Source organism: Spermophilus citellus (genome assembly GCF_964194105.1).
Source record: "Spermophilus citellus genome assembly, chromosome: 3".
Taxonomy (NCBI): domain Eukaryota; kingdom Metazoa; phylum Chordata; class Mammalia; order Rodentia; family Sciuridae; genus Spermophilus; species Spermophilus citellus.
Window position 1 is genome coordinate 62,009,242 of NC_138184.1, and position 27,256 is coordinate 62,036,497.

General features: G+C 38.1%; 1 protein-coding gene across 13 annotated transcripts in view; it reads right to left on the minus strand.

The window, feature by feature from the left end:
• LOC308644193 (zinc finger protein 519-like) overlaps positions 1-18,098 on the minus strand; it is a 93,527-nt gene extending 75,429 nt beyond the window's left edge. For 2 of the 13 annotated variants that reach the window (XM_081285023.1, XM_081285024.1), the window contains exons 1-3: positions 17,884-18,097; positions 11,223-11,274; positions 10,667-10,722 (exon numbers count right to left, since the gene is read on the minus strand). In XM_081285023.1, the coding sequence (XP_081141149.1) occupies positions 10,667-10,722; positions 11,223-11,274; positions 17,884-17,886 (111 nt within the window). In that variant the 5' untranslated portion in view covers positions 17,887-18,097. Of the gene's footprint in view, positions 1-4,838; positions 4,912-10,666; positions 10,727-11,222; positions 11,275-17,883 lie in introns of all 13 variants that reach the window. The other 11 variants (XR_014020915.1, XR_014020916.1, XR_014020917.1 and 8 more) reach the window with 11 other exon arrangements.
• Between the last annotated feature and the right edge of the window lie 9,158 nt (positions 18,099-27,256).

Genomic DNA, 27,256 nt, shown 5'->3' on the forward strand with positions numbered 1-27,256 from the left:
GAGAGAGAGAGAGAGAGAATATCTTTTTTGTAGATGGACACAACACAATGCCTTTATTTTTATGTGGTGCTGAGATCGAACCCAGGTCCCGCCTGTGCTAGGCAAGCACTCTACCGCTGAGCCATAATCTCAGTCCCAGATCTTTAATTTTTTAAAAATGTTTCATAATTTTCATCATGTAACTTTTTCACTTGTTTAGTTAAATTTACTCTTAAACATTTTATTGTATTTTTAGGTGGACCTCTCTCTATGTTATGTACGCTGGTCTTGAACTCATGGGCTCAAGAGATTCTCCCATATTAACCTCCCAAATAGCTGGAACTATAGAATGTGCTGCAATGGGCAAGTAATATTTTATTGTTTTGATATTACTGTAAACACAATTTTATTTCAGAAAACACTTGGACACTCTTGCTAGAAATATTAACTAGTGCAGACACCATGATAGGGCAAGGGGGCTGGGATTGTGGCTCAATGGTAGAGCACTTGCCTAGCTTGTGTGAGGCGCTGGGTTCAATTCTCAATACCATATAAAGATAAGTTAATAAAAGTCTGTCAATGATTTTTAAAAAAATTCAAAAAAAGAACAATAAAAAACAATATATTTTTTAAAGAATTATAAGTAGAAATACCATATGACTCAGATAGTTTTCTAAGAATATGCCTTTATTATTCAGGGTCCTTAAGAAAAACAGAATTGATAGAATACATAGATGCATATAGAAGGGGACTTATTAGATCGACTCACATGATCATGGGATGAATAGTCCCCAAAACTGTTGGCTAGGGAAACTCAAAACAGCCATGACCAAGAACCGGGAAGCCTCATAAGTCAAGGAATTCAATGAAGCAGCTACGGTAAAAGACTGAAGGCTTCAAAGACCACTGGAGAAGCAATGGTATATGTCCATATTCAAAGACTAAAGAATCTGATGGCAGATGTCCACAGGTGACACCATCAGAGAAAAGGAACTCATTCAAGGAGACTGGAGCACAAGTCAGTATCAGCTTTCCCTTCTGCATTTTTTCAAATCAAATCTATTGGATGGTCCTGTGTACAATCATGACAGCTCTTCCCTACTGCTTTATGACCCAACCTTCTGGAAAGATACTCAGAAACACGTAGAGGTAATGTATACCAATTTTCTGGGCATACCTCAATCCATTCAGGTTGACCACCCAAAGTAACCATTACAATAATGACAGAAAATAAAATCCACTTTTAGGAATATCTGCACTCCCATGTTAACTGCAACACTATCCTCCACAATAGCCATTTCATGAAAACATAAATGTCCATCAAAAAAAAAAAAAACTGGATATAAAAAACTAAATTTACATATAAAATCCACATGTACACACTTGTTATATATAAGTATAGACATATTTGCATAAATACATACAAATATATAAACAGATTTTTTGTTTATTTTTAAAAACCATCTTAAGAAAGGATCATTTATGTTGGAGAGGTTGTAACTATGATGCTGAGGCAGCCACCATACCTAGGTTTTAAAAGAAAGATGCTGTAGGTGTAAATGCTGGCAGATTTTCAAGGCCAGGCTCAGTAATTTAGCAAGGTGCTGTCTTAAAAATGAAAACTACCAAGGATATACCTCAGTGAAAAAGCAATCCTGGATTCAAACCCCCCAAATTTTATTTATTTATTTTTTTATTGCCATTTACAATAATATGGATGAAGCTGGAGAACTTCATGTTAAGTGAAATTATCAAAGACACAGAAAGAAATACATTGTGTACTGTGTGTGGAACCAACCCCCAACCAAAAAGATAAGATGAATGCATAGAAAGAGAATGGTATGTATTAAAGGACCATAGTTAACAGTATTACCTCACATCCCGAAAATACCAAAGACAACATAATTTTAGATATGAAGTAATTATTTGAGATGATGGACTTTATTAACATATCAAAAGTACATATTAATGGGATTCAGTGTGATATTTTCATACTTACATTTGCAGGTATTAATAATATTTATATGCCCTTATTCCATCCTTGATGCCCCAGCACCCTCCCAAGCCATAGTAATCAATATTCTACTTTCACATAAATCTTATTTTAGTTATTATATATAAGAGATGAGGGCTGGGGATATGGCTCAGTTGGTAGAGTGTTTGCCTCGCAGGCACAAGACCCTGGGTTCAATCCCTGGCACCACAAAAAAAAAAAAAAAAGAGGTGATATATTTCTTTCTGTGTCATTTTTTACTCAGCATCACATCATCCAATTTTATCTATTTTCCTTAACATTAAAGGATTTTATTTCTATTCATGTCTGGGTAATACACCCAGTACCACCAACATACACAGTATGAATATATAATATACTTTTTGATTATTAAGTTGCTCTGCTATATCACTGATATTTCTCTTTATATGTAATACTAAGCACAGTTATACAACTTAAATTTATACAACAAAGGAAAGAAGCAACAGCAATAAAATATAAGAAACTGTCCTTTGGCCCAATTTTATCAAACTGAAAAGAAGCGATCGAAAGTATGGGGAAAAATACATGTCTCTTTTAAATTTATTAGTAAACAACAAGATAAAAATATTAATCCTCTTTGTACCTGTAACACACTAAACTAATTTTGCAGTGTTCAGTACATTATATTACATTACACAGAAAAAAAAAAACTGCTTTTGTGAAAATAATGAAATAAAACATCAGTGTGATAGGAAATGTGTCATTCATACTCTTTCTGCACATGTATACTTTCAAAGTTCCAATTATTTGGCCCAATACTCCCAAGTTCATGTCATCCATCAAAATATTTATAATTAAAATCTTCATTTATTTGTGTGTGTGAGAGAGAGAGAGGGCGGGGGAGATGCAAAGACAGAGATGGTCCTGAACTTTGTGATCCATTCTGATTTCTACCATAGGCTAGGCAAAGAGTTCTGCTCATGGTGAACAGCAGAGTACCACTAACACACACATTTGTCTTCAAGCAAGGTGTGATGTAAGTGAGGTGAAAGGGGTGTGATGTTTGTGGGTATGTGGATGGGGTGGGAGAGTGAGTACAACTGACCAAGTTCTACCCATGATCATCTTTTAAAAATGTATCACTGTAGGGCTGGGGATGTGGCTCAAGCGGTAGCGCGCTCGCCTGGCATGCGTGTGGCCCGGGTTCGATCCTCAGCACCACATACCAACAAAGATGTTCTGTCCGCCGAGAACTAAAAAATAAATATTAAAAAAAAAAATTCTCTCTCTCTCTCTCTCACTCTCTCTCCTCTCACTAAAAAAAAAAAAAAAAAAAAAAAAAAAAAATGTATCACTGCATTGTTTACATTCTTATATATGTTCTGTGGCTTCTATAATTAAATCTCAGGGACTCTATTCTTCATACCCCGGTAGCTCAGCACTGTTTCTTAGAGTACTCTTCCGGACACTTTGAAATACTGGTTCCCCTTCCTCACAGCCCTTGATCTTTCTCAAACAATTCTGTAGTATCTGTGGAAACTTTAAATGTTGAATAAGGGGAAGAGGGTGAATTAATACTTGGTATTCCTGTTCCAAAGATGTGGAAAGCCATATCCTCTCTCTGTGGCCTCCATCTTCTGCCATAAAAATGGCAAAAGAACTACCTAAATTTTATTCTGAGCCAATGTGTAATAATTTTAAAGTCAAGAACAAAATCCCTGCCACGTTTGTGGCACACATACATAATCCCAGTTACTTGGGAGGCTGAGTCTGAAGGATCACAATTTAGAGTCCCTTCTCAGTAACTTAGCAAGACCCTACCTCAAAATAAAATAATAAGTGATGGTGATATAGTTCACGAGTAAAGCATACTTAAGACCACTCCTTAGTACCACAGAAATAAAACACAATTTCTGTTCTCTTTCTATAAATTTAAAACCCTCAAAAAGAAGGAAGGGACTTAGGAATGATACTAGATCTTCTAAAAACAAGCCATATACTCTATATTTTAATGTTCAAGTTTTCACAACTCTCTAAAAAATATTCCTAAGTATTTTGCTTTTGTCATAATTGTCACTAGAATTGTTTTTAATTTCCAATTTGAATATTTATTTTCTTTTGTACATAAACAACTGATAAATCCTGAATATTGTTAGTTTTCTGAGCACACACCTGTAATCCCAGCAGCTTACAAGACTGAGGCAGGAGGATCATGAGTTGGAGGCCAGCTTTCAGAAATAGCTAGGGGATAAGCAACTCGGTGAGACCCTATCTCTACATAAAACACAAATTAGGGCTGGGAATGGGGCTCGGTGGTCAAGGGCCCCTGAGTTTAATCCCCAGTAGCAAAAAACAAAAACAAAAACAAAAACAAAAACAAAAAAACTACTTGTCATTTTAAGTCAGTGTGTCTCCAAAGTTGAAAGTCAAAGATGTTTTAGTTAACATTTTTAGTAAAGTGTTTATAGTGCAGAATATATGAAGTGTTATTCATTTTTTAGGGGGAAGAAAGACATGCCAACAGAGTACAGCACAGATGAGAAGTTTCAAAAATAGATTTCACAAAGGAGAAAACATTCAAATGACAAATAAATATATATGTGACTAACGGCCACAGAGATGATAATTGATAGGAATTACCAAGCCTGCCATGGCAAGGTAAAAGATAAAGCCACCTGGAACATGGTGTGGTGCTATCTATTCACACATACACTATGTACCATTAATTCTACCCCTAAAGAGAAGTGGGAAACAAGATTCTGGGACAATGCTCTAACTGCCCCCATCACTGCTGCCTTTATCACTGGGAAAGGTCCCTCCAGCTGCCACCACACTCTGAAGTGCAGGACCTTTCAGTCTGGGCACTGGGACCCAGTTTTCACACCTGTTCCAACTTTGTCCCAGTACCATCTCAGAGAAGACCAGGAGGCAGTGAGACCACATTTAGTGCCAATGCTCTGAAAAATAAAAAGAAGAAAGAGAAGTATAAGGCAAGCTGGAAAGAGCAAAATAAAGACGTGGAAGAGGAGGATGAGAGGGGGCTGAGGGGGAAAAAGAACTTGCTAAGGATGCAGAGTGAATAAACAGGATGCAGAAGATGAGGAAGAAGATAAAGTGAACCCCAATTGGAAGAAGACAGAAATTGGGGTGACAGAAGGAAAATCTTTCCAGTGAACTTGGGATGGGATGTCACTTGGGAAGTGAGAGTGGGAGGAAAAAACTAGGGTGTGAACCTTTCACCTGCTTGTAGCTTGGAGAACTGCACCAAGGATGTGACTCTCTTTTTTCACCCCTGCCTTCATATTTTCACCTCTCCAGATGCTAACACTCCCCCCTCACTGTGCCATTGTTACACCTTCTTTTCTGCTTCATCTGAGCTTACCACTGGTCCCCATTTGCCCCCTCCTCTTCATTTCTCTTTTCTTCCCTCCTCCCTCTTGTACTCTGGTAACCTCTCTTAGCAGCCCCCACATCACATCCTGCCTCAGCCCTCTCCTTCATCTCTGGATTTGCCTCACATCCCCTCCAATCAGCGAGAAGCAGGCTGGGGTTGGGTCAATGTTGGCACCACGACCCTCAGTTGCTCCTTGTCCTCCCTTTTTTGGATTATTGAGTAAAGAGAGAGTCACACTTCTGTTTTATTATAAGTTTGCTCATTTTTTTAATGCTTTAAGAGTATTAGACAAGAAAAAAAAATACCTACCATTGGGGATCATGGGGTAGTAGTAAGAGGAAGAGGGCATGAAGGGGTTATTGGAGTACCATTAATGTTCTTTTTCTTGTAAGCAATAGAACATGGAATGTTTTTTTTTTTTAATGATAATTCAAGAATCTATATAATGTCAATATCCTCTTCTTGTTGTGCTAAGTAAGATCAAATTTATTATGTAAAAGGTTGTGGGGAAGAGCAGAAAAAAAGAATGTAAAAGGGAACTAGTTTGTAGTAATGGATATGATAATTTTTTGATTGTGGTGTTGCTTTCTTGGATATGTACATAAGCCAAAAGATAGATAGATATATTCCTAAGATGTATACAGGTTAATGTGTGTCTGTCAAACCTCCATAAATGTAAAAAAGGGAGATGCATCTAAAGCTGAGGTTAAAAAGAAAACATGCAGTCTTAGATCAGTAAGCCATAATAGTTTGGAAAAAGTATACTTTATAAAAATAAGACTAGAGAAAAAAAATCCTAAGAAAAAGAGAAAATTTAGAAAATATTGAAAACGAACATACCACAAAAACGAATCACCAATGTCAATGCTGGTGTTTTTTAAAAGCAAATAAAATTGAAAGAGCACTGGTAAACTTGACAAGTAAAAATCATGTCCATTATATACTATATAGTGACATATATATGTATGTTTACAATGATGTCTCCCTTGATGGGAATACATTATAGAAAATTCACTCTAAGATAATTCCGTCATTTTCCAAACAACTGAGTATAATGATAAAAATCTAGATGGCACAGACTACTACATGGCTAGGCTATTTGCTATAGGCTTTGTTGTTAATGAAGTCTACCACTGACCAAAACACCATAATACCAACATAACTGATGATATGGTTTGTAACAATCAGTGTAGTACTCACAATGAAATGCATAAACTGTGGAACTCACTCAAGAAAAAACACTTAATAAGTCTGTCCCTTGCTATTTAGACAATAATAAGTAAATGATAGAGATTGCAATGCAGAGAAGAAAAATGGCTTTCTTTCCAAAGAAAGATTTCAGGATAAAGGGACATCTGTGTGATAATAAAAATGATATGGTACTCTTCACTCAAACCATATAACACCTCATTTTCACATACTAAATACTGAATACAAAAATAATGAATAAATAATACTAAAATATAAAATAAAACATAAAGCATTCAAATGTTGATGTAAGAAAGGGTGAGTTAGGGTGCATGTGGTGGTGCACACCTGAAATATCCAATAGTCTGGAGGCTGAGGCAGGAGGATTGTGAGTTCAAAGGCAGCCTCAGCAATGGCAGGGTGTTAAGCAACTCAGTAAGACCCTGTCTCTAAATATAAAAAAGGGGCTGGTGGTGTAGCTCCGTGGTTAAGCACCCCTAAGTTCAATCCCTTGTAAAAAAATAAAATAAATAATAATAATAATAATAATAATAATAATAATAATAAATAATAAATAACATTTAAAAAAGGGTGAAGATATAGCTAAGCAATAGGACATCCTGGTTTCAATTCCCAGAATCACAAAAGGGAAAAAGAACGAAAAATTATACAGTTATTTATTTTCAAAGTTACACAAAATATTTTTAAATTAATGAATTACATAGTATTAAAATGAAAATTCTGTTGATCCAATACCATTAAAGGGTGCAAAATGAAGTGAAAGAGCAAAAGTAACTAATTTTACTCACATATGATCAAACTATCAGTGGGAAAAAATACTACCAGTGGCGGGGGCGGGGGCGGGGGGGGAAGATTGCAAAGAAAATGCATGCAAGAAAATGAATAGCCAATTTCCATGAGATATCTAAGTGTTAAATAATCATAAAAAACCCAACATAGGTAATGTAAAATAAAATAAAATGATATACCCCAAATTAAAGATTATGAATGAACATATGGAATAAATGAATAATCATGAAGGGAAGATGGAGTTTGAGTTGTTGCTATCCGTGTGTGCAAACTGTTTTGCTATTGAAGAATCTGATATATCCACACAAGAAATAAACTAAAACTACAGCACATGTATATATAAGAATACAGCAGTATTACCTGATTAAAGAGAATGAACATTAGAAATTGATAAATAATAAACTATGGGAAATAATAATTTCTAGAAGAAGTCACATTTTTTTTCATATTAAATCTAGTGGGAAAAAATAGTATAAAGCACCATGTAACTTTTTATATGTGTCACATGAATGTTATATGTCATTTATAAGGTTATAAGTGACATGTTATATGCTATATGTTACTTATAAGGTAAGCATATTTTAAAAGAAAATCTTTAGAATTTGAGAAAATAAAAATACATAGAAGCACAGAAAAGACTCAGTTACACACCCCATTTGTAGATGACAAAACCTGTCATTATAAAGATGACCATTTCCGCCAGGTTATTCTATAATAATACCTCATAAAAATTTCAACATGCTTTACTTTAAATTGAATAAGAGACCAAATCAAAAAGTTCTAAAATTCTGCTGGAAGGTTAAATATATATGAAATTAGCCCTGAACTCTGAACGTAAGAGAAAAAGCAGCAGCTCTCATTACCTGACACTAGTGTACATTATAAAACTCTAATATTGCAATAATTTGAAGACCAAGAAATTATAATGCAGAAAATTTCATAAACTCATATGTATGAACAAATCATTGTTACTGTTAAGTGCAATAAAAGAGTCTGTACAAATGCAACCATATGACAAAAAATATTTGATATGAGTGAATGATACAACCCAACATAAATATAGATGTTAGAACCGGAGGCACAGATCATTGGTAGGGTTTGGGTGCAGATTATGTTTGGTATTAGAATTATACCCCAGCCCCCCCAAAAAGCAGATGTTAAAAGGGATGATTTTCAAAATATAGCAGAAAAGGAGGCTCCTGACTCTCCCTCCATTCATGGATACACCAAAAAAACACTCTTGTTTTAAGTCTCTCTCAAATAAAGGCATAAATAAATTGAGAGACTTGTGTACATTGGACAACTGAGAAAATATCTACCATCAGATGAGTAGAAAAAGTTGATGGACACCTGGACACTAGTCCTGCCTTAAGAAATGTGCCACACAATTTGGACATTAAATCCTGTCACTCTGATAGAGGAAGACTGATTGGGATGATAAATATAACACATTTAATGCTAGATTTCTTATAGGTTGAATCTTAGTTTATCTGGTGCATAGAGAGGAAAGGACTATATGTATACAAGTATCAAGACCAGAGGAAAGGAAAACGGTGTCATTACATGTCCATGCAAGATCAATGAATGGGCTACATTCCCTGGGACCTGAGCAGAGGAGGACTGAAATCTCAAGGGTCCCACTTCATCCCTGGAATGAATTTGCCAGCATACTCTGCAAAATGCTAATGCTAACAGTTGAGCCTCTATCCTGCCAGTACCAAAGAGTTAATACGGAAAACACAGTCCACCATTGGCAACCCAAGTGGGAGTTCAGCACTGCCTGAGCCCTCTCTCCTATCTCACTTCAATAATAACTCCAGTCCTAATCAATTGTTCATACAGGAATTTGCTCTTGCACTCAGAGTTAAAGTTAAAAACTTTAACTTTTTTCATTCAATGCACTACATCCTAAACCTCCAAATTTTTGGAGAAATGGCAACTCTGCATGTGCAAATCTCCCTAGATAACAAATGAGGGGCTTCACATTGATGTATGAGTATTTCCATGGGCTACAATCCCCACCAGGAGTAAAGAAAAAGGGCTAAAAATCACAGATCTCTGTTTCTTTCTAGAATAGGTTTACACCACCTTCTTCTAGTGAGTACATGGCAGCCTAGATTCTAACAAACTTGCATCAGGAATTTAGTCACCAGCCAAGTATGAGAACTTCTGCATCCTGAGCACAGCTATTAGAATGGCTACTATCAAAGAGTTGAAGGATAACTAGTACTCCAATTATATGGATACAGAAGAAAGAAACACTTTCACACTGGGCTAGAATATAAATTCAATAACAGTCATTTTTTTTAAATAGCATTAGAGTTCTTTAAAAGCTAACACACTATTTCCAATGGAATTGGAATCAGTATGTTAAAAAATGGCTACATTGTCATATTCATTATAGCAGTATTCATAGAAGCCAAGATAAGGAAACAACTGAAGTGCCTTTTGGATTAAGGACACAACAGGAAATTCAGGAGACTCCTTTCAGCAGGAGGCCACTCAGCTACTTCCTTAATAAATTGTACTTCCTAAACTTAGACTGCTGTTTAACAAGATAGGACCCAAATACTGACATTCATTAGTCACTCTAAGAGACCTCAGTTGTACCAGGTGTGGGATCCTCATGTCAGGCAGTTCTGAAACACAGCACCAGGAAAATAACAAAGATATAAATTCCATAAGGGGACTCTCAGCCCAAAGACATCCTGTCAAGGTTTCTGGCCTGGGAGAGACAAAGATAGGATACATATACGCACATTTTTACAAAGGTCAAGTGATTCTTCTCTACTTTTCTCTTATGTGAAATGCTCATAAACAGAAAACAAATCTTTTGCTTTTTATTTTTCTGTGGTACTGGGGATTTAACACAAAAGCATGTTAAATATGAGCTATATCCCCAGACCTTGTTTAAATATTTTGAGACAGGTCTTGCTCACTTGCCCACAGTCTACCTAAAATTTCGAGGTTGACATTGAAATTGCAATCTCCCTGCCTTAACCACCAGTCTATGGAAATATAGGCATGTGCTACTGCATATAGACAGGGAAAAAAAAATCCCTTAAAGAGGTCCATCCAGTTCTTGGTAAAACAATTAAAAAAATACTGTACCCATTCGAAATGTAGCATGGGGAAAAAATAATTGACAGTACTGTGGAGAAAGGAACAGTGTAATTGAGAATATGGACATGAAGCTGGCAGTTTAGGAATGTACTGACAGATGTACAGAGGTTTAGGCTGGGAGACGGGGTTCTGGATTTGATACTTTGCTTCCCATAAATTTAGAATATTCTGGGGAATCCAGGCAGGATGGCACACACCTGTAATTCCAGAAACTCAGGAAAAGGAAGAACAAGTTCAAGGCCAGACTCAGCATCTGTCTCAAAATAAAAATAATAATAATGGAAAGTAAAAAGGATATAGCTCAGTGATATAGGACCTCTGGGTTTAATCCACAGTAACCCTACCCTCACAAAAAAAAGAAAGAATAGAAAGCTCAAGAGGAAGGAAGAACTGAGACTCCTGCAGAACCATAGCCCCCCTCATGCAAGAAGACACACATGGAGCTGTGAATGATGATCATCCCACTGCTCAATTCAATTCAATACACATTCTGGGAAGGTGCTGGAATGCTGCACCTTCAGATAGGATTTCTCTGCAGGAATAAGACAGGACTCTCAGGTTCCTCATTGCTGATACATGCCCCACTTGACTGGCCAGTAAGGACTCAGGGCTAACCTGGCCCAGGGAGGACCCAGGCCTGCAGATTCAAGAAACTACCAAAGGAATTCCAGTCCACAATCATCAGTTCCCACTATAATCCAGCCAATTTCAAGTAGCCATGCCCCTTGTCTCAGGAAGTCACTGTACACTCACCACTTAATGTTTTTTGAGGTGCCCAGTGTTCTCTCAGTAGATCTTTCAGTACCTGCACAGCAGAGCAAACATGAAAAAGGAACATAAATAAGAAGACTTGAGATGAATAACAATGCTGGCAGGCTCAAGAGACAAAAGCCACACCAGATGGTCAAAGCCTGCTCCTAGTCATTGGCCATGTGCTTGATTTGACCTAAGGACTCCTAAGTGGACAGGGCTTATATCTTCACCCTCTCAGGCTGAGCATAGTGAGTCTAATGTTTGAGTTACAGGAGGTGACACCAAATGCTGAAAAGAATGAGGTCAGAATGACCTCTTGGCTGCAGGTTTTTTTTTTTTTTTTTTTTTTTTTAGGTATTGGGAATTGAAATCCAGAGCCTCAGGATGCAGCTGATTTAAGGCAAGGTTTCCTTGTAGTAGAGGGACCTAGCCCAGTCAAGAGGGCATTTGCATTTAACCTTTCACAGAAGACCGTTTCAATCTGTGGGTATATATGCCCGTATATTATTTATAAATGTAAATAATAAAATGACAATACTGTAAAATTTCATTTAACTTTCCTGCTCTCTCCTCTTCTGAGGAAACAGACTGAACATTGAACTGGGAAGCAATCCCATAAGGCAGCACTTTCCAATGATAAGAATATGTGAGTCACAAGCCTAATCAAAATTGTTCTAGTATTCACATAAAAAAAAATAAATTGTAGGACTAGAGTTGTGGCTCAGTGGTAGAGCACTTACCAGCACTGAGTTCAATACTCAGCACTGCATATAAATAACAAATAAAATAAAGGTCCATCGACAACTTTTTAAAATAATAAATAAATAGTGGAAATTGATTTTAATAACACAACCCAATATATTCATTATGGGAATATTACAGTTATGGAACCAATAAAATATTACTAAAGAAATGTATGTATTTTGGGGACTACACCCTCAAAACTGATATGTCAAGCCTCCAGAATATCTCAGTTCTCAGAACCATATTTCAGATTTCAGAGCTACAGTTCTTCTGACCTCAAGGAGACGAAGCTCCTTACTGCTCCTTTTTATGCTACAGGTGAGGGATTCAATTCCTCAACAATACTTCTCCTCAAGTCCAAAAAAATAGAAGAGACACTGCCCTGGGTGAAAGCAGAAAACTTTAACCAGAATATTTCCAAAAGTAGATTTTTTTCCTCACCAAATGCTGGCCATAGTCCCTTCCATTCCAGATATCAGATAGCAAGCAAAAGGTGAAGTTCCAGAAGGTGGGGCCCATGTCTTCAGATCTATCCACAGCCTTGAGTCTATTATTTAAATGCATTAAAGGTAAACTCCTTGGGGCTGGAGCTGTGGCTCAGCCTGAGCACTCGCCTAGCACATGCGACCCTGGGTTCAATCCTCAGCACCATATAAAAATAAATAAATAAAATTAAAAAAAAAAAGTATTGTGACCAACTACATTAGACCTAATGCCAGTCTGTGACATTCTTTTTTCCTCCAATGACCAAAGCCCCTTCAATTAATAAGCAAGTATCACCAGGTGTGGTGGCATATGCTTGAAACTTCAGTTAACAAGAAAGTTTCTAGAAGTAGACTTTTTTCCTCCAGAGGCTGAGGCAGGAGAAACACAAGTTCAAAGTAAGCCTCAGAAATGTAATGAGGCCCTAAGCAACGTAATTGAGACCCTGTCATTAAATAAAATACAAACAAGGGTTGAGGATGTATCCGAGTGCCGCTGGGTTCATTCGGTGGTACGCCAAAATAAATTACAAATAGAAATGAATTATATTTAATTTGAAAGCCCAAATACCTCCACCACATTACATAAGTCATATAACTTTTTTTTTTTTAAATTTTAGGACTTGGTTAGTGATATATATTCAAAAAAACAAGATTTCTATGTGTGTGTATATGTGTGTGTGTGCATATATAATGTAATGTGTGTGCGTATATAATGTAATATATCTATCAATCTATGTATATCTTTTACAATATATTTACACTACATATTAAATATATTATTTATATGTGTGTGTGTGTGTGTTTATTTTTTTGCTTGCTGATATCTTTTTTTTAATATTTATTTTTTAGTTTTAGGTTGACACAATATCTTTATTTTACATTTATGTGGTGCTGAGGATCGAACCCAATACCTCCTGTGTGCTAGGTGAGCACTCTACCACTGAGTCTCAACCCCAGCCCTGTCTGATATCTTAAGTCTTTATTTTTTTTTTTAAAGAGAGAGTGAGAGAGGAGAGAGAGGGGGAGAGAGAGAGAGAGAATTTTTAATATTTATTTTTTAGTTCTCGGCGGACACAACATCTTTGTTGGTATGTGGTGCTGAGGATCGATCCCGGGCCGCACGCATGCAAGGCGAGCGCGCTACCGCTTGAGCCACATCCCTAGCCCCAAGTCTTTTTTTTTTTTTTTATTGGTTGTTCACAACATTACAAAGCTCTTGACATATCATATTTCATACATTAGATTGAAGTGTGTTATGAACCCCCAATTTTACCCCAAATGCAGACTGCAGAATCACATCAGTTACACATCCACAATTTTACATAATGCCCTATTAGTAATTGTTGTATTCTGCTACCTTTCCTATCCCCTACTATCCCCCCTCCCCTCCCCTCCCATCTTCTCTCTCTACCCCATCTACTGTAATTCATTTCTCTCCTTGTTTATTTTCCCATTCCCCTCACAACCTCTTATATGTAATTTTGTATAGCAATGAGGGTCTCCCTTCATTTCCATGCAATTTCCCTTTTCTCTCCCTTTCTCTCCCATCTCATGTCTCTGTTTAATGTTAATCTTTTCTTCCTGCTCTTCCTCCCTGCTCTGTTCATAGTTGCTCTCATTATATCAAAAAAGACATTTGGTATTTGTTTTTTAGGGATTGGCTAGCTTCACTAAGCATAATCTGCTCTAGTGCCATCCATTTCCCTGCAAATTCTATGATTTTGTCATTTTTTATTGCTGCATAGTACTCCATTGTGTATAGATGCCACATTTTTTTTTATCCATTCATCTATTGAAGGGCAGCTGGGTTGGTTCCACAGACTAGCTATTGTGAATTGTGCTGCTATGAACATCGATGTGGCAGTATCCCTGTAGCATGCTCTTTTAAGGTCTTCAGGGAATAGTCCGAGAAGTGCAATAGTATGTGTGTGTGGTGCTAGATATTGAACCCAGGGCCTTCTGCATGTAAGGCAAGCACTCTACCAACTGAGATATATCTCCAGCCCTGATATCTGGAGTGGAAAAGACCATGGCCAGAATTTGGTGGAAAAAGTCTACTTCTAGTAACTTTCTTGTTAAAAAGTTCCCTACTCTCACTCAGGACAGTGTCTCTACTGTTTTTTGCATCTGAGAAGAAATATTGGTGTGGAACTGTATCCCTCACTTCTAGCATTATATAACATCTATGCTATTATATACACAAATATATTTTATGACAAACATTCTCATAGCTAATTTGTCATGGGGGCTCCCATTGCAGGACCCAGAGAAATTCCAGTTCAGACATAATCTCAGTCCTCCTTTAAAATCAGAAAATGATCCAGGTTTCTGTCATTTTCTAAACATAGGTGAACATATTCAAAACAGCAGGATTTCTGTGTGTGTGTATGTGTTTGTGTGTATTACTATGTATTTTATATGTATGTATACTAGTATATATAATATACACATATAATTCATAGTATATACACATATTCTATACATAGTATATATGTACTATGCATACACGTATACATAGTATATATTTTTATATACTAAGTATATATGTTTATATACTATGTAATATATATATATATATATATATATATATATATATATATATATATTATTTTATGCCTCTAAGCATGAAAATCTTTTATGGAGGACATAGAGCAAATGGAGGGCAAGGAGAAACATGCAATTAGTTGCACCACCTTGAATCACCTGAGAAATGGAATCTGGAATTCAGATGAGGAGGACTCAACATTTTATATTTGGTCATGTGGATGACATGGGGGCCTATAATGAAAAGGTTACCACAATCTTTTGAAAGAAAATCCATGTGACTGGCAGATGATGGTTAAACTGTTAGTATCTGCAAAGTGTCTTCCAGATGCTTTGTCAGCTCTGGGCCACGGCATACACATGTATTAGTAGGCTCCATGAAGTGCATAATCCATCTGTGTTTTCTAAAATTATTCCCATTGTAGACATGAGAGAACATAAGTTTCTGGACATCTAATGGCAACTCAGCAGCACATAGAGAACTACCCAGAAACAGAACTATATGAAATGCCTTCAAAGCTCCACAAAGACTAGTTTGCTCCTGATATAGGGGAAGTTAGTCCAGATAAATATTATTTCCTCCCCCATTTTGAAGAGAGTGCCTAGAGAAAATGTCCCAGGAGCGACACAACTGTATTATCTTCCTTCATGCTAAAGGAACTTTGGAGAAACAAGACCTATCAACCCAGACTCCTGATGGGGGCAAATGCTTAGAGATTACAGGGTACAAAAAAGTACACTGAAGTCCCAGAGTCTGAGTAAGACACAAGGAAGAAAATAATCTAAAGGGCTTATAAGATATTGGGGGAAAAAAATGTAACTATTTCTAAAAATAAAATCATGTCTGAATATTTCTAGGATTGGCCAAATCTTATCCCATATGATTAGTATTAAACTCCAAAATCAAAGTAATAGGATACATGATTCACTGTCAAAAACATTCAAGGAAAAAAAAAAAAAAAGAAGAGTGGATGTTTTAGTGACTGTGTCATTCAAAAATTTACTTATCAGGTGTTTTGGGGAAAATACATTCATTTTTCTGCAGTCATAGGGAAGAGAGATTTGACTTATTTCTTTTTCTTGTTAGAATTTCCAAAGAAAAGCCCTAGAATTCCATCTGAAATAACCTCCAAAAATAAAGACAAGAAACCTACAATACATACACAAGAGAAGGAAAAAATGGAAATAAAAATTTTTAATAATTAAAAGTAAATTCATTTTTTTTCCTGAAATCAAACTCCAACTGCCTCTTTCAATCTATTTTCTTATCTTTTTAAACCAGAAATCACAAAGGAAATGCAGGCAAGAAACAAACTGCCAATTTATACAGGAGACATCTAAGTATTCAGTAAACATAAAAAATTCAACATTTTTAGAAATTAGAGAAATGTAAAATGAAATCCCATCCTAGACAAAATTAGTATTGATGAAGATATGAAACAAATTTATTCCCCTAAACTTCTTTAGAATTATTATCTATTGGTGGAAACTCTTTTGCTAATAAAGATACATAATACTCCCCCACAGAAACATACTGAAATTATAGTACATCTGACCATGATAACATGTAGGAAAACAGTACACATTCAAACACTTGAAACCCAGAGTGATGGTTCAAAAGAATGGAAGTGATGAGTAATAAACTGTGGGGAAACTGGTCACTAGGGGCAAGTCACAGTTTTGGTTACAGTACATCCATTAAGAAATAAAATAGTATAATACACCATGTTTAGGTTTTACATAGGCTCCATATGCATGTGGTGATTCCCATGTAAACAGGTTTAAAAAGAAAGTATATACAACTTATGAAAAAAATTGAATCATCAGAAGTACATAAAAGACTCAATAATTACACACCCCATGTGTAGATGATAAAACTCATCACTACAAAGATGATAATTTTTCCAAAATTAACTTACAATATTTTCCCATCAAAATTTCTATGTACATATATGAATATATCAAAGTGAATTTTACATTTATGTGCATCTATAAAGCAGTAATTTTTAAAACTCTACAAATAAATTGAAAACAGGGGAAGATAGGAGAGGGAAAAGGGAAGTACTGGGTACTGAAGAGGAACAAATTATATTTCACGCTTGTATAATTATACCAAAATGAACCTAAATATTATGTATAACTATAATGCACTAATTTCTTTAAAAAAAAAAAAAGCATGCTGGGCTGGGGCTGTAGCTCAACGGTAGAGTGCTTGCCTAGCATGCATCAGACACTGGGTTGGATCCTCAGCACCCCATAAAAATGAACAAATAAAATAAAGGCATTCTGTCAATCTACAACTGTTAAATTAACAAGGCCAATCTCAGCAACTTAGCTGCAATCTGTCTCAAAATTAAAAAAATAAAAATAAAAGATACCAGAGATTTGGCTCAGTGGTAAAGCACCCTTCTGTTCAACCTCCAGTACCAAAACAAAACAAACAACAAAAACAACAAAAACAAAAACTGAAAAGTACCTAGCTTAGGAATAATCAAGGACCCTGTACACCACAGCTCTCCTCCTAGAGGAAAACAGCATTTGGAGATAGGATTCCGACGCTCTTCACACGTGTCAAGCACCACAGCCCCGGGGCAGAAGCTGGGCTGCAGCGAGCTGCCGCGCTCCTCCGCCACAGAGGACTTGAGCTGAGGCTGAGGACGTCCGGAGCGGGTGGGAGGCTGCGGGGGATCTCCGCCACTGACACGTTCCCCATCTGGCTAGCCAGTGGGACTGTGAGGCGATGCCCCCAAGGAGGGCTAAGGCCTGCGGACGGCAGAAGCTGCCCGGAGTCCGGTTCTACCAGCTCCGGTTCCCTCCACAGCCAGTACTGCCTGAAGGCTCCTTCCCCAGCCTCCCTGCCAAGGCTCCAGGTACCGCAGCACACTCACCATTTCCTGGTGCTCAGCAGTCAGACATGCTCCATGGGGACCTTCAGCACCTGCGCCGCAGAACAACCCGGGATTCTAAGTACGGGACCAAAACCTGGAGCTGAATGGCAGGAATGGCGGACTCCGGAGGAAAAGCCTGTACCGGAAGCGCAGAAGCCCGCCCCCTCCTCGCTGGCTGCGCTCTGGATTGGACAATGCTCAGCAAGACTCCGGATTGGACGGGGCTTCAGTCAGTTTCCTGCTCCCCAGCCTGAGCCTGTGAGCCTTCTTTTTGAGTGCCAGGGGATGATATCCACTCTGGGCAAGAATGAGGCCGGAATGAAAGGTTTTCTTTTCTTTTCTTTTTTCTTTTTCATTTTAGACTTGGGATTTGCACCCCAGAGCCTCAGGCTGCTGCTATTTTAAGGCAAGATTTTCTCTCAGAAGTGGGATCTAGCCCAACTACAGAACATTTGCATTTAACCTTGTATATAAGGTAATTTCAGTTTATGGGTTATATACACCTGTATATTATTTGTAAATGAAAAAAATGACAATTACTGTAAAGGTTTTCATTTAATTTTTCTGTTCTTTGGTCTTCTTGGGAGACAGACTGAACTTTGAGCTGGGAAGCAACCTCTAAAGCAACAAAGTCAATAAAACAAATTAATAAAAAAATAAATAAAGCAACAATGTCCAATGAAACAATACATAAGGCAAGAGTAATTTAAAATTTTCTAGTATACACATTAAAAAATGAAAATTATATATATATTTCAGTTGGTAGAGTGCTTGCCACGTATACACAAAGCCCTGGTTCGATCCCCAGCAACACACAAATACACACACACACACACACACAAAAGAAGTTGAAAAAATTTTTAATAACATAACCCAATATATCCATAATATTACCTTTACATGACTATAGTAATGAAGTATATGTATTTTTGGAATGATACCTTCAAATCTTTTCTCTCCAACATATGGAAGCATAGCAGCCAAGTTCCAAATTTGTGATCTGTGGAAGCCCTTACATCAAAGAGGTAAGGGACCTGGTCTAACCTTTTATGTGCTAGAGTAGAAGGCTACAGTTCCTTGCTAATATTTCTCCTCAGGCTCAACTAGCAGTAGAGACAATGTCCTGAGTGAGAGCAGGGAGCTTTAACAAGGAAAGGCTTTCCCACTTGGTGCTGGTCAGAGGCTCTTTCCCATTGCAGATATCAGCAAATAAAAGAAGATGGGTTCCCAGGGGTTTAGGGACACATACCTTGTAATCTGTCCATAACCTTGACTCTATTGTTTAAACACATTAAAGGCAAACACCTTATTTGACAATTGGGCCTTAGACCTAATAGCCAGGTTGTAATATCTGTTTCCTTCAGTGGACAAAGCCCCACAACTAATAAGCAGCTGGGCTGGGACTTAGGATGAGCTGTGTCTGATTGCAAAGCCAAAACATCTTCACCAGATCACAAGACACAATATTTCTTATTCTCTTCCAATTTGGAAACTGAAAAGCAGGATTTGTGAGATATATATATATATATATATATATATATATATATATATATATATATTTTCATTCCAGTCCAGTGAATTACTTATTATAATATGAACAGAACATTCTCATACATCTGAGTCATCTTGGGCCTCTCATTTCAGGATCCAGGGAATCCTGGTTCAGTTTACACAAGGGCAAAAAAACAACTCTAATTCATCATGTCCCCTTTGTACACATCAAAAATATATTTGATATCAAAAATGAGGTCAGTTTAATCACGGTTTATCAATTATAGAAACAGGCTGATTTAGAAGGATATAAAGGACCACTAAGTCCTATGTTTTCAAAATAAAGAGGGACATGGGCTAAAAAGGGAAGTAGCAGAAAATTGTATTATTGAAGACATAGAGAAAAGGGAGGCCAAATAGAAATAAATAATTTTTGATAGTAACATGAATCATCAGGTAATTTGCATTTGAATTTCAAACAAGGAAGAGGTGACATAGTGTATTTGGGCATGTGAATGACATGAGTATCCATGGTGTCAAGGTTATAATCTTCTGAAAATTGTTGTGGAATGCCAGATAATGGTAAAGCAGTAACTTCAGAGTATCTTCAAGTTGTTCTCTCAGCTGTGGAAGCACAGAATCTAAATATATCAAGAGAACTCATGAATCCATTATCCACCCAAGTCCTCCAAAAGCATCCAATTGTAGAGGTGAGAAAACACAGGCTTCTAGATACCAAATGGATTCTCAACAGCATGTGTCACAACTGAGAACTGTCCAGGACAGAACTGTGTAAAATTCCTTCAAAGCTCCTCAAAGTCTGGGTTGTTCCTAATATAGAGGATGCCCATCTGGAGAAATATGATTCCTTCCCCATTTTAAAGACAGAGCCTAGAGAAGGCAACCCAGGAAGTCCTTTGACTTGAAGACTATTGGTTATCCTTCTTTCATGTGAGAGAAGTCAGAAAGAGGTGTCTGTGGTAGAGGAAAATGGAAACTCAGCAGTTTAACTCAGACTGTGTTTTTTTTTTTTATGTTTTCTAACAGCAGCTCTTTTTACTGACATTTAACCATAGAGGAGTGCAGTGGATAATAAGTACCTGTAAAAGGTAATCACAGTAGCAGAAGCAGGAAATAAAGCAATGGGGACAGAACAATCCCCTTTAGTTTTAATGCAGTAAAAGTACCTAAGCTCTATGAGCTAAGAGTCTCCTACATTGTTCACAAGTTTGCATCCATGTAAGGAATGTAGACTGCACCATCCAATGGTATTGCACCAACTCTGTTGCCTTGATGTACCTCAAACTTGTTTTTGTATAAAAGTAGAAGTTCCAAAATGCTCAGGGCTCAGACTTTGGGAATCATCTCTCTGGGATGGTGGTCATACTAATAAAGCAGTTTTCTCAGATCTCAAAAGTGTTCTGATCCTAATTTTCCCCTACATGTCAAACCAGGTTCCTCACAGGGGCAAATGTTTGGAGACCACAGGTTGCAAGAAAGCACATCACAGGGCCCAGAATCTGAGTATGGCTCAGGGAAGAAAAAATCTAAATAGCTGATAATGAACTGAAAGGTAAATGAAACTTGTCATTTGAAAAACTGGAAAAAAATGGAACAGTGTGATTTTATTTGCTACAAGTACAAGATATTAACCAATTTTGTTTTCTTAAATCCAACCCCTAGGGAATCCTGGCTGCAGAGAAGCAGCTACAACCAGAAATTCCTTGTGATAATGTAACTTTAGCAGCCTTTCTGTGATATAATCTGATGGTAGCTATTAAAATGTTACATGTGTGTGTGTCTTTACTCACTATTTCCTTTCCTAAGAGTATGTATTCAGCAGGAGACTAGTTTATGTTTTCAGCTGATTGTGTCCCCTCCCCAAATCACATGTGTTGATATTCTAGATACAAAGTGCCTCAGAAAATGACTCTGTTTGAATATATGATTCTTAAAGGCATGATTAATATTAACTCAGTTAATTGGTGTAAAGTCTAATCCAATGAACTTTTTCTCCTTATAAACAGCAGCAATAAAGACACACAGAAGCCCATGAAAATGTCATGGAAACATGGAGACAGAAGATGGCAATCTACATATCAAAGAATGGGCCTCAAAGGAAATCATTCCAGCAAGCACCTTGATATAAGAATCTAGAAATAGAACAAATAAATTTTTGTTTAATTCCATCTGTGGCATTGTCTTATGATAGCCCTGTGACACTGATACAGCCCATTATGATACACATACACTGTTCCTGCACTTTGGCTAAATGAAATTATAATTGGATCACATCACATCCCAAAAGCATTGAAAGGCTGACCTGATGCAAGAAAAGACATTTCTTACTGGAATATTCTGAAGGCATGTGAGGGATAAAGCTCCTTACCCTTAAGGAGCTATAGAGATTTTTTTTTTTTTTTTGTGGTATGGCGCAGTCATTAAAAAAAAGAAAGGAAAACAGATAACTTTTTCCTCCTTTGTTTGTGTAACTCTCACTCCTCTTTGTGTCAATACTTTCCTCATAAGAATATTGGTATGAGGAGGTCGGAAGATGGTGGCAAAGGGAGTGCATCACCCCCGTGCGCCGCGTCACTGTGCGGGAGAAAGACGAGGTGAAACAGCTGAAGGCTGTCTTGTTGGGAAATTCCAGCGAAATTAAAGTGCTCCAGAATCTAGTGGAGGGATTTCCATTGTGCGAGGTTTGGCTGCGGGGGCTCGGACGTGGGCGATTTCTCCGCAAGGAGGGTCGCATTGCCTGATCGGCAGATCGCCCCATGGCTGGAGTCTGCGGCTCGCGCTGGGAAGCGGTGAGGTGCCGGAGTGGGGGTGCAGCGATGCGGATTCTGGGGGCTCCTGCCAGCGGTGCTATGGCCGTGCTTAGTGCTGAGTTCTGGCTTTGAGACGGAGGAGAGAAGCAGTCCAGCTCGGTTCTTGACACCGGTCGGACCACGGAGGAGGACAGCGGCCACCATCTTGGAGAGCTGATGGAATCATCCCTGTTTTCTACTGATCTCAGCTCATTCAGCTACAGAACAGGTGATTTCAGGCTGGCATTTGCCTGTGTCTCGCAGACAGATCGCTCAGGCTCAGGGCTAGAGAACCTGTGGAGAATACTCCTTGGGGCTCGCTCCTAGCAAAGCGTGCACCGAGCTCGAAGCGGCTGAGTTCTGACTCCCGGAACAGTTTTGGCCCAGGGCTGGGGAACCCGCGGGGACTGCGTCTTTGAGCCTGCTCCCAGCAGAGCATGCACCGAGCTCGGAGAGCTTGGAGTGGCTGGGCTCTGGCTCCCGGAACTGCTTTGGCCTAGGGCTGGGAAACCCATGGAGATCGCTCCTTGGAGCTCCTTGGAGCGGAGCGTGCACCGGGTTCAGAGAGGCCGGGTTCTGGCTCCCGGAGCGGCTTTGGCCCAGGGACGGGGAACGTGCGGTAACTGCTTCTTGGTCCGGGTCCTGCTGGGTGCAGTGGGGGCCAGAGGGGCAGAGTGGAGCTGCTGCCTGCGCCCAGAACAGGCCAAGTGACCCGCCGGTGTGGTATCACGACACCCCAACTGCAGCTGGGGCCGAAGAGAATAGCCGCCTACGCATGGAACAGGACCAGTGACCCGATGGTGCGCTAGCCAAGTCACCCCATTTGGAGTAGGGGCTGTGCAGAGCCACCGTCTGAGCCTGCAAGGTAGGCAGACCTGCGACCCAGTGGCAGGACAGACCCGGTAGCCTGCCAGCGTGGTGGACATGTAGCACCGAGGCAGTCACGTCACACTGGTTGGAGTGGGGGTGGAGCAGAGTCGCCGCTCGTGTCCGGAAAAGGTCCAGCGACCCGTTGGAGAGGCAGTCAGGTAGCCCCATTTGGAGTGGGGGCTGAGCAGAACTGCCGCCCGAGCCCACAACATAGGGAGACCTGCGACCCACCGGCGGAACAGGCCTAGAGGCCTGCCAGCGTGGTAGACATGTCACACCAATTGGAGTAGGGGCTGAACAGAGCCTCCGCCCACATCAGGATCAGGACCAACGACCCAAGGGTGTGGTAGTTACATCACCACAATTGGAGTGGGGGAAGAGCAGAGCTGCCACCCGTGCCCGCAGTGTGGGCAGACCTGCGACCGACCAGCGTGGTAGACAGATCACCCTAATTAGAGGAGGAGCACAGCCACTACCCGCCCTGCAAAGGTGATTTTCCAACTATACAAGAGCAATATAAATAAATAGGGGGAAAATTTCAAAAACACAAGTTTCACCAAGCAGAAAGAAACGTGAGCAGTATGAAAAGACAAGGAAAGAAAGGACCACAAGCAATGCAGGTCAACTCAACTTTAGAAGAGGTAATAGCTACAACAGATGGAATGTCAGATAAAAAGTTCAGGATATACATGCTTCAGATGATCTGAAGTCTCAAGGAAGACATGAGACAGCAAAATCAGACAATGAAAGATCACTTTGACAAGGAACTACATAAACAAATCCAGGAAGCAAAAGATCAATTACACAGGGAGATAGAGGTAATAAAAAACAAACAAATAGAAATCCTAGAAATGCAGGAAGCAATAAACCAAATTAAAAACTCAATTGAGAATACTATCAACAGAGTTGATCACTTAGAAGATAGAACATCAGACAATGAAGACAAAGTATTTCAACTTGAAAAGAACATAGACAGCTCAGCAAGACTGCTAAGAAACCATGAACAGAACATCCAAGAAATATGGGATAACATTAAAAGACCAAACTTAAGAGTCATTGGGATACAGGAAGGCACAGAGCTCCAAACCAAAGGAATAAACAATCTATTCAATGAAATAATACGAGAAAACTTCCCAGACTTGAAGAATGAGACAGAATTCCAAATCCTAGAAGCCTACAGGACGCCAAATGTGCAAAATCATAAGAGATCCACACCTAGACACATTATAATGAAGATGCCCAACATACAGAATAAGGAGAGAATTTTAAAAGCTACAAGAGAAAGGAAGTAGATTACATTTAGGGGTAAACCAATCAGGATAACAGCTGATCTCTCAACACAGACTCTGAAAGCTAGAAGATCCTGGAATAACATATTTCAAACACTGAAAGAAAATGGGTTCCAACCAAGAATCGTGTATCCGGCGAAATTAAGCTTCAGGATGGAAGATGAAATTAAAACCTTCCACGATAAACAAAAGTTAAAAGAATTTGCAGCTAGAAAACCATCTCTTCAAAAAATCCTTGGCAAAACATTACAGGAAGAGGAAATGGAAAAAAACAATGAAAACCAACAGTGGGAGATAGGACAGTAAAGGGGGGAAAGTAATCAAAGAGGAAAACAAATCAGGTTTAGTAACATTAATAAACAAATATGGCTGTAAGAACAAACCATATCTCAATAATAACCCTAAATGTTAATGGCTTAAACTCACCAATTAAGAGACACAGGCTAGTTGAATGGATCACAAAACAAGACCCAACAATATGCTGCCTACAGGAGACGCATTTGATAGGAAAAGATATACATAGACTGACAGTGAAAGGTTGGGAAAAATCATATCACTCATATGGACTTTGGAAACAAGCAGGAGTGTCCATACTCATATCTAATAAAATAGATTTCAAGCCAAAGTTAATCAAAAGGGATAAAGAGGAACACTACATACTGCTCGAGGGAACCATATACCAACAAGACATAACAATCATAAATATATATGCCCCAAACAATGGTGCAGCTATGTTCATCAAGCAATCTCTCCTCAAGTTCAAGAGTCTAATAGACCACCATACAATAATCATGGGAGACTTCAACACACCTCTCTCACCACTGGACAGGTCTTCCAAACAAAAGTTAAATAAGGAAACTATAGAACTCAATAACACAATTAATAACCTAGACTTAATTGACATACATAGAATATACCACCCAACATCAAGCAGTTACACTTTTTTTCTCAGCAGCACATGGATTCTTCTAAAGAATAGATCATATATTATGTCACAGGGCAACTCTTAGACAATATAAAGGAGTAGAGATAATACCATGCATCTTATCTGATCATAATGGAATGAAACTGAAAATCAACGATAAAAGAAGGAAGGAAAAATCATGCATCACTTGGAGAATGAACAATAGGTTACTGAATGATCAATGGGTTTTAGAAGACATCAAGGAGGAAATTAAAAACTTCTTAGAGTTAAATGAAAACACAGACACAACATATCAGAATCTATGGGACACATTGAAAGCAGTTCTAAGAGGAAAATTCATTGCTTGGAGTTCATTCCTTAAAAAAAGAAAAAAAAAACAACAAATAAATGATCTCATACTTCATCTCAAAATCCTAGAAAAAGAAGAGCAAAACAACAGCAAAAGAAGTAGAAGGCAAGAAATAATTAAAATCAGAGCTGAAATTAATGAAATTGAAACAAAAGAAAAATTGAAAAAATTGACAAAACTAAAAGTTGGTTCTTTGAAAAAATAAATAAAATCGACAGACCCTTAGCCATGCTAACGAAGAGAAGAAGAGAGAGAACTCAAATTACTAGCATACGGGATGAAAAAGGCAATATCACAACAGACACTTCAGAAATACAGAAGATAATCAGAAATTATTTTGAATCATTATACTCCAATAAAATAGAAGATAGTGAAGGCATTGATAAATTTCTTAAGTCACATGATCTGCCCAGATTGAGTCAGGAGGATATAGACAACCTAAACAGACCAATAACAATAGAGGAAATAGAAGAAACCATCAAAAGACTACCAACTAAGAAAAGCCCAGGACCGGATGGGTATACAGCAGAGTTTTACAAAACCTTTAAAGAGGAACTAACACCAATACTTTTCAAGCTATTTCAGGAAATAGAAAAAGAGGGAGAACTTCCAAAGACATTCTACGAGGCCAACATCACCCTGATACCTAAGCCAGACAGAGACACTTCAAAGAAAGAAAACTACAGACCAATATCTCTAATGAACCTATATGCAAAAATCCTCAATAAAATTATGGCGAATTGGATTCAAAAACATATCAAAAAAATTATACAACATAATCAAGTAGGATTCATCCCTGGGATGCAAGGATGGTTCAATATATGGAAATCAATAAATGTTATTCACCACATCAATAGACTTAAAAATAAGAACCATATGATCATCTCGATAGATGCAGAAAAAGCATTCAACAAAGTACAGAATTCCTTTATGTTCAAAACTCTAGAAAAATTAGGGATAACAGGATCATACCTCAACATTGTAAAAGCAATCTATGAAAAGCCACAGGCCAGCATCATTCTGAATGCAGAAAAATTGAAGGCATTCCCTCTAAAATCTGGAACAAGACAGGGATGCCCTCTCTCACCACTTCTGTTCAACAGTCCTCGAAACACTGGCCAGAGCAATTAGACAGACGAAAGAAATTAAAGGCATAAAAATAGGAAAAGAAGAACTTAAATTATCACTATTTGCAGATGAGATGATTCTATACCTAGCAGACCCAAAAGGGTCTACAAAGAAACTATTAGAGCTAATAAATGAATTCAGCAAAGTGGCAGGATATAAAATCAACACGCATAAATCAAATGCATTCCTGTATATCAGCGACAAATCCTCTGAAACGGAAATGAGGACAATTACTCCATTCACAATATCCCCCCAAAAAATAAAATACTTGGGAATCAACCTAACAAAAGAGGTGAAAGACTTATACAATGAAAACTACAGAACCCTAAAGAGAGACATAGAAGAAGACCTTAGAAGATGGAAAAATATACCCTGTTCATGGATAGGCAGAACTAACATCATCAAAATGGCGATATTACCAAAAGTTCTCTATAAGTTCAATGCAATGCCAATCAAAATCCCAATAGCATTGCTTGTAGAAATAGATAAAACAATCAGGAAATTCATATGG